Consider the following 9,123-nt stretch of genomic DNA (forward strand, 5'->3'; position numbering starts at 1 on the left):
TTTTTTTTTTTTTTTATCTGGGGCAGCTTTAGCTCTGAGGCCTCGCTGCTGAAACATCGATACAATGTTGCTAAAGCCTGGCTGAATGAAAGCCGGTTTCTGGTGTTTTGTTTAGCTTCTTATTTGCAACATAGTACATAGTTGCTTAGAGTTGTAGCTCAGAGGCCGGCTAGTGAGGCGGGAACGTTGGAGTCCGCAGCAAGCAAGCCTCATGTTCGGTTCCAGCTGCCTGGCTGCCGGCCGCCATCTTGGCTGACAGTTAATTTGCATATACTCACTGATTAGCCAATGAAAAGGGTAGCAGTCGTACGCTAATTACCAAGTTTCTCTTTTATCAGTGTAGATAAACATCTGCTCTCTGTACACAGCCCTCAGAGCGGGGCTCAGTCGTCGGCCGCCTTGCGCACGTCAAAGCTGCCGCAGGGCCCCCGCAGCAGCTCCGCCAGCAGGGCCAGCAGCTGCCCGTGCTCCTGCTGCACCTCGAGGGGCAGTTCGCTGCATAGGCTTCGCTCCACCATGCGGCCCAGGGCCCGGCGCAGATCTCGCAGCAGCCGCAGAGTGCGAGAGTCACCCTCCAACCTCAGCAGGTCGCTGTCACTGAGCGAGATGGTGGTCCGTCATCACGGATGTGGACGTCCCCATCGGTCAGGAGCAGAACAGCGAGGGGGTGAACCTGGGAGGAGTCCCGGACAAAGACGCTGCCATTGGACTTGACGGCCATGAAGTACGTCAGCCATCGGCTCCGCAGCCGCGTGGAAAGGGCTTGTTTCTTAATACTAGATGTGTATCCTCATGCCAGAAATACACTATCTTTATTACTGCAGCTTTGTGGTAAGTTTTGAAATCAGAAAATGTGAGTCCTTCAACTTTGTTTTTCATTTTCAGGATTACTACCTTAATTTTCTGAATCCCTTTCAGCCCATATGAAAAGTCAGTTCATCAATTCCTACCAAAATCATACTGAGATTTAAAATGTATATATATATATTTATTTATTTCAGGGAAGGGAGGAGAGAGATAGAAACATCAATGATGAAAGAGAATCATTGATCGCTGCCTCCTGCAGACCCCACACTGGGGATCGCGACGGAAAACCGGGCATGTGCCCTGACCGGGAATAGAACCTTGACTTCCTGGTTCATAGATCGATGCTCAACCACTGAGCCACACCGGCCAGGCCATACTGAGATTTTTTATAAAGATTCTGTTAAATTTGTAGATCACCTTGCAGAGTATTGCTATTTTAATAATATTAAGTATCCCATTTCATTAACATGAAAAATATTTTTACTTTTTACTTTCAGCTATGTGTTATAGTTTTCAGTATACAACATCTTGCACTTCATTTATTAAGTTTTCCCTGACTACTTTATGAATGCATTTGAATTGTGTTATGAATTTTATTTTGGGGTTGTTTGTTGCTAGTGTATAGAAACAGAATTGCTATTTTAATAATGATCATGAATGCTGAAACCTTGCTGAACTCACTTATTAGTTCTAATCTTTTTCATGTGAATTCTTTAGGATTCTCTCTATATAAGAAAATGGCATCTATTATCAAAGTTTTACTTCTTCCTTTTCAATCTGGATATCATTCATTCACCTAATTGCCCTCTGTAGAATCTCCAGTACAATGTTAAATAATAATGAAAGAATAGACATCCTTGAACAAGCTTATTCTTGATTGTCTTAGTCCTTTCAGCCTGCTATAATAAAAATACATGGTGGCTGAATCTACAAACATTTGTTTCTCAAAGTTCTGAAAGCTGGGAAGTCCAATATTAAAGCACTGGCAGATTCAGTATCCAATGAGAACCCACTTTCTGTTTCATACACTGGCTGTCTTTTCACTGTATCCTTACATGGCAGAAGAAGTAAAGCAGTTCTCTGGGGTCTCTTTTTAAAGGTATTAATCCTGTCTTGGCTGGTGTGTCTTGGCTGGTGTGTCTCAGCAGTTAGAGCATTGGCCCACAGACTGAAGAGTCTTGGGTTTGATTCTGGGTCAAGGGCACATACCTAGGTTGCAGGTTTGATCCCCGGCCCAGCCGGGGTGCATGTGTGGGAGGCAACCAGTTGATGTGTCTCTCTCACATCGATGTTTCTCTCTCTCTCTCTCTTTCTCTCTCTCTTTCTCCATCCCTCCCTCCTTTCCACTCTCTGAAAAGCAACAGGAGAAATATGTTAGGGTAAGAATTAACAAAAAAGAAATATAAAAATAGCTCTAGCCTGTTTGGCTCAGTAGATAGAGCGTCAGCCTATGGACCGAAGGGTCCTGGATTCAATTCCGGTCAGGGGCATGTATCTTGGTTTGCAGGCTCCTCCTCAGCCCAGGCCCTAGTCAGGGCTTGTGCAGGAGACAACCGATCGGTGTGTTTCTCTTGAAAGGGCGAGAGGCTATGCCCTCCATCTTGCCTGTATCCTCCATGTTCCACGTGCGGCCTTCTTCCCGGAAGCCCAGGCCTCTGCTGGCCACGCCCGGGATTTTAAACTAACCAATGACAATCAAGGGAACTGCGTGCCGTAGATATGACCACATCCTGTGTAACAAGACCCGGCTTGCGCCTGGCCAATCGGCAGGGCCCACAATCCCCTCGCTCCACCCCCCTATTAAAACCCGGTTTTTCCCAGGCGGGGGCACTCTGCTTGCGGTCGCTGCGCTGGCCTGGAGTGGAGTCGGGCTGGCTAGCTCAATAAAAGGACCTTTTGCTTTTGCATCGAACATGGCTCCCTGTTGGTATGTGGGGATCTTGAAATCTGGGCATAACATTTGGGGGCTCTCATCCGGGATCCCCATCACCATCCAGGGAACCCCAGTTCGAGGGTCTGGCTGACCGCGGTATGTGTCCTTGTATGTTTGTATCTGTTTGTTTCTATCCTGTGTGAGCTCACTTCTGAAATCTGTATTCGCTCACATTGATCTTAAGTGGATGCACGCACGGGGATCAAGGGCAGGAGGAGTCGGGGGACGCCTCGGCCCTCCATCTGTAGGGGTGTAATTTTGCTTCCGCGGAGTCGGAAGGTCTGTAGAAACCCCAATCTGAGACAAGGTGGGTCGCTCCCGCTGGTTTGGCGTAATGCCATCGTCTAGTTGCTTCCATGGAGTTGGAAGATTGTTTTGGTTTCGCTTCCATGGAGTTGGAAGGCTGTATTTTCGGGCCCATTTAGTTTTCTGTGTTTATATGTTTCTTTCTGTGAACTTACTGGACGGATGTTATGGAATGGACTCAGACTGCTCCTTTGGGTATTGTGATTTGATCATTTCAAGGAAATTGCGGGAGGCTTTAGAGCTCCCTCAGGAATTGGGAAGTTGTTAGAAATTGAATGGATTGTTTAAACTCTGAATGAATATCTGGTGAAAGTATGTGAGTGTGGAGGGAGGGGGCCTGCCTTCTCCCCTCCTTTGTGTGGCTACAGGATTTCGGTCCGGTGGGCAACTGAGTAAGGACCTATGAAAACAGGTCACACCCTCCCCAGGTAAATGCGTCTGAAATTTCTGTGCACGTGTGAGAAGAAAAGCTGGCTTAGAACTAATGTGCACACTATCCGATTTTGGATAGAATTTTAAGCTGGAAGCTCCTTGCAAATGTACAGAAAGAGATGCTAGCTAAATTCTAGCAGCAGGATTGGCATTTCCATGATAACAGTTTTTCCAAGGGAAAAAAAGATGGTCCCTTGTTAATTAAGAAAGCTTTTCTTAATGGAGGAAGGAGATAGTCTCCTCCTGCCTGCAGCAAAATCTTAAAGAATGTGGTCAATTTACATCTGAAAAGACCAGGTAGGCCAGAACTTGTTTCAGGGCTCAAATGTGGTTTTCCAAAGCCGCTTGGAAGTAAAAAAAGTAGTTTACTCTAATTTGCCTCATGAAAAATCTAAAGAACAGAATTAAATCTATTGGTTGACTGAATATTTAACTTGCCAGCTAAAAGTTTAAGGTCTTTTTTCTCTCACCGTTGGGAAGTCTGAAGCTACACCCTTTTTTTGGTGGAGGGCAGGGTAGACACGCCCTTCCCCTAGCATGCAGGTGGTCCGGTTCCCGCCAGCAGCCATCTTTAGAAATGTTAATTTGCATTTCAATGGCTACACCTTTTGCTAGCCAACCTTCCCAGAAAAGGTCAAGCGGCCAAAAGGTGGCTCCTTTGATATCAGCTTTCTGCCAGTATAACTTGTTTTTGTACTCATTGGTCTGATTAAAAAGAGGATTAATTTTAACATCTCAACTGAATTTTTAGTACAAAAACCAGTTTAAATTTAATTATAATTATAAAAGGTATAAACAGTTAATGAAATTTCTGTTTGTCTACAATATAATGTTGGCCATCTATCTTTTAGGGATTTTGGTTTGCTCTTCCCTTGTTTATTGTGAGAATAAAGAAATCACCTTTTCTGTCAGAGAACAGTTAGACAGCCACAATGTTGAGCTGCGTGACTTGGCAGCCGCCATGTTGGCCGCATGGCTTGCCGCTCCCCTGGGGGCTGCCATCTTGAAACAGCAAAGGCCCCTCCCTCTGATTTAGTCAGGGGTGGAGCTTTAAGGCAGAGTTTTGCTGCAGAAATGTGGATGGGGCAGGAAGTGTGTTTGCCTTGCGGATTTATTTTTAAGCTAATCTCTTAAATCTAGAAAACCCTGCTTTCCTTAAACTAAAGACAATTAAAGGTTATGGCAAAGTCTTTAAAAGGAACGGATAGCAGTAATCCAATTTCTAAAGTACGATTATTTCAGGTAGAAACTGGTTTCTGTAAATTGATCTGTCCTTATTGCTTAAATATGTATAACTAGTGAAATTTCTAAAAAAATTTTGAATGTATTACTAATCTGAGAAATGTTCATTATTTACATGACACCTAAAAATTAAGGCTAAGAGTTCTAACTGGAAAGCATGGCTTTGGTGTGATGGAAAAAAAATAAAATAAAATGTTGAGTAAGTGATAGACCAGTGAGCTGGGACTGGTCACTGGTGGATTGTGAGAAGGGCTGGACGTGGCCTAACTTCTCCTTCCTTGGTACCCCTGAAACATCAGAGGGTACTTCTGGCCTTGGTTTTCTTGGGTTTTGGTTTTGGATTTGTTTGTTTATTTGTTTGTGATGAGTGCCGTTTCTATCTGGATAAGACATAGGTCAAGGACTTGTTCACTGAAAGAATGTAAGTGTAAATATTTATTTAATATTTGTATATCTACTTGGGTATAATTGTTTGTTCATATACATATGAAAGTCTGTGAAAAAAAAAGGCACACGCTTGATTTCTTAAGGCTGAATGCTCTGACCGATAGCAAAGCACCCTGAGTGGCCGCTGGGATCTTTCCCCAAGGGCGCTTGCTCTCTGCCAGAGGTGGAATCGGCCCGCCTAACTAGTAAACATCTCTATCTGTTTGTTTGCTGGGAACTTTGATTTGCTATGTGATATTCTATGCTGGGTTGAGATTTTGGAATTCTAGGGTAAATTTAAAAGGTATTTATGGCTTTTCTAGTCTGATTGGGACATTTAAGGATGGGGCTCACAGTTCCTCAAGGCAAAGATTTAATGGGCCCTTCCCCCTGCCTGTGCTGAATTAGATAATACAGGCCAGTACTGATTAAGGAAGACAATGGGCCTTGGAATCTGTAAAGATAGGCGGGAATGAAGCTGGTCTAATGTACTGAAAGGGTTTGGTACCTATTGCTGCTAGCAAAGGAGGGGCTGATACCCTCTCCTAGCACACTCCCTTGAAAAAGGCCTGGTTGCTGCTCTGCCACAAAGGGAACTGGTAGAAAGGCAAGAAAGCAAAGTGCTGTAACTAATAAACAAGGTTACCTAGAAGCCATCAGGACTTTGAACTTCTCCAAATGAGGAGGAATCTGACTCAGAGACTGGCGGGGACTGGGTGGCTCTCCTATCATGTTTGGCAGGCCACCCCCTATAAAACCCTTTTCTTTAACTATCTCTTTCCTTGAGAAGGCTCCAGAGGGCACACGAGGACATTTGGCCACGCCTCCGCGCCATCTATGAGACCAGCCCAACCCCAACTCCTCATCGGCACAGACCAGGAGATTGGGTCTACATCAGAAGGCATCATCGAGAAACTCTTGAGCCACGTTGGAAGGGTCCCTACACTGTGGTGCTAACGACCTCCACTGCTCTCAAGGTAGACGGCGTCGCGACCTGGATCCATCACACTCACGTCCGGTCAGCGGACCCATCCATGGTCCAAAAAGACTTCATCACCAAATGGAGCGTCGATCGAGATCAACGCAACCCGCTCAAGCTCAAGCTACAGCGTGCTCGACCTACCTGATGCTGGTAATATTGAATGGATTTAAATAATGCCTACACCTTCATGGACATGGCTCCAAAAAGACAAGGACAATTCATAGGAAGGTCAGGAATAGACTTTAGTATCACATGTTTAGTAGCAGAAGCTTTGGCTGCCTAAAGCGGCCATAATGTCAATATTATGTTTCATTGTATTGATATGTTATATTGACCTTTAATTCTCTTGCAGGTTTGAGTGTATATTGGTTATCCTGAAAGAGAACTGTGTGGGGTGACCCCCAAAAGTAAAGGGTGCCTAGCTGCCAAGAGGGCAGGTGCCCAACTGAGCAGGGAACGGTGCCCATCAGGTTTTGGTCACTGTTGAGAGACAGTTGAAAGTTGGCAGCCTGTGTACAGCTTGCAGGCCTGCGTGACCATGCCCATGTCAGGGGTAGTAAAGCTGGGAAAAGCCTGGTTAGAATAAAAATCTAAGGCATGATTATGCATAAAAAGAAAGTTTCATACCAACAGTTGCTGTTTTGTTTTAAATCCATGAAAAGAAAATAGCAAAGAAAGTCAGAAAATCTTAGAGTAGATCAGTATATTTTTCTTCTTGTGTAATTCCTCCGAAATTTGGCAACGCTAAATAAGTCATGGCAATACATTTCTTTGCATAGATTCAATAAGACCGGTTCCTAATAGTGGTTTTATTAACAGAAAACTTTGACTGGAGTATCATGTTTTAAAGAGCCCTGTCTGAGCTCTAAAGACTTGAAGCCAGTAAAAATGCCACGAAGAAAGCCTGGTATCCTGCTTGGAAGCCCTGAAGATGGCTGGTGCTGGAGCATCAGGCCCATGCCCTACTATCACTGGCGATTGGTAAGAGTAGAAGGGAAGCAGTAGGGATGCCTCTGAGTTCCTGCGGAACCCCCACACACTCTGGGCCGCAACAAGTAGGAGGGCTACTGAGATGGGCTTAAAGCCTAGAGCGTGGGCTCAGGTGGAGTTGCTACAGGTGAGGTGTGGTGGGCTGTTTCTGTTTCCCGTGACCTGCAGGGGAAAACGACAGGTTCTTGAGCGGAGGAGCTGGGGATTAAGAAACTAAAGAAAGACCAAGATGCAGAAATAGATTTTAAGCTGGGGCCAGGTGGGCGCCATCCTCTCTGATGGAGAGGCGGCAAAAGCGGCTGAGCCACACAGCAGGTTTATTTTAAAGGCCTAGATTTACATATCTAGTTCCACCCCTGCCTGATTAACATGTCCAGCCTTATTGGGGAAGCATGTTCCCAGGGCGTGGCTGCCTATGCTCTGAGTTCAGCTGACAATAATAAGAAAATGCCTAGGTGCCTCCCAGGCGGCCCTCTACATCTCTCCCGTTTTTGTTTTTTAAGCTACTATAATAAAAGTAAAATTTTAAACATTAATAGTAGGGCTCTAGAATTAAAACAATGCAAATGCAAAAACTAAACTACATACTTGTTATCATTTTCAAACTTTGAACGTTAAGAACAAAACTGGCTATTAAATAATAACAAAACAATGCCAATGCAAAACAACAATATAAGAAATCAGAACTATGGACATATTAACATTTTTGCTACTAAATGAATAAAAAGTCTGTTTTGCTGCTGATGTATATTTACTCAGAGTCCTTGGACTTGGCTGTGCAAGACTTTGCAGAAGACTGGCAGCTAACAGATGCTAGCACAAGCAGGAACATGGTTGAAGAAGTAGCTTCAACTTCTTGCTTTTCCACAATCTGTTGCGCTTCAGTCGTTAACTTCTTCAGATGACTCCATATTGGCACAACAGTCCCTTGCGTCTTTCAGTTTTCTTCTTCTTCCCCTTTGCTGTCATTAGGGCAGTACTTAGTCCTTTTGAGTGAATAGACACAGGAGCTTGTCTGAGTCCGTTGTGGTGATGGATGTAACGCTCTGGCACCCGAATTGGCTGCATTGCTCCTTCTTCCTGGGCAACCTGCAGCAATGCACAGGTGCTGACTGCTATCATGACAGGGCATCTTCACCATCTCCATCTTTGAACTGTCTCCCCTGTCTTTGTGGCTGGAGCAATCTGGTCAGTTGGGATCTGTTGTTGCAGGAATCCACATGGTCTTGAAGCTGTTCTCTGAAAATATACAAACATATTCTCGACCAAAGGTTAAAGGACAAACCTTACTTGGGGTCTTTTCTTTAAAATGATCTTCTCCTGGCTTTCCCTGATCTTATGTGTTTTTTCTGGGTGTCTTGCTGTTAGCATTAAATGAAAAATTTTATCTAAATGAAATTTGGTTATAGGATATTTTTCTTTACATGGTATTTTTCCACTATCCCCCCCTTTTTATTTAATTATTAGGAGGATTTTTGGAAAATTTACAATGCAGTCTAGATAACTTTAAATTCAAACTTTTGCACAAAAATATGACTGCTTTAGGTTCATAGCATGTTAAGCAATTTTATCACGAAATGAAAATTTTGAATAATTACTTATTTCAAATTAGCCAAATTTAATTTGAAAACTTGACAGCTATTTTACTGTCAAATTTAATATTTTAACAATAATGTTAATTTACACTGTAAATATTAATTGAAAGGATCACTTTACGGATCACTTTACGTCCTTGAGGAGGCTTGAGCATTCCTGTTGTTAGGCTAGATTTAAATTTAGTCTGTTAAACTAAGCCTTCTGTTTTTCTGGGTACCATTTTCAGCTGGACCAAGTCTCTTCTGTTATTTGGTTCCTGATCTGGGCTGGGCATGGGAAGCAAGAAGCAGCCATGGGGACAGGAGACCTTCCTCAGAAGGGGCGAGTGTTCAAGCCCCTACACCATTGGGGGGGTGAGGAACTGTGCCCCACCTCTGTTGAACCCCAAGTTTTCTCCTACTGGCCCCCC

At 44.0% G+C, this 9,123-nt stretch overlaps 1 protein-coding gene across 1 annotated transcript; it reads right to left on the reverse strand.

Annotated features, from left to right (window-relative positions):
• Positions 1-346: 346 nt before the first annotated feature.
• On the reverse strand, positions 347-8,240 carry LOC111827556 (putative ATP-dependent RNA helicase DHX30). The gene is given in 3 exon segments (XM_023760561.1): positions 347-613; positions 616-789; positions 8,051-8,240. Coding segments are annotated over 3 exon segments (594 nt in total). The 3' UTR covers positions 347-383.
• Positions 8,241-9,123: the final 883 nt, after the last annotated feature.

Source organism: Myotis lucifugus, unplaced genomic scaffold (assembly GCF_000147115.1).
Source record: "Myotis lucifugus unplaced genomic scaffold, Myoluc2.0 scaffold_185, whole genome shotgun sequence".
Lineage (NCBI taxonomy): Eukaryota > Metazoa > Chordata > Mammalia > Chiroptera > Vespertilionidae > Myotis > Myotis lucifugus.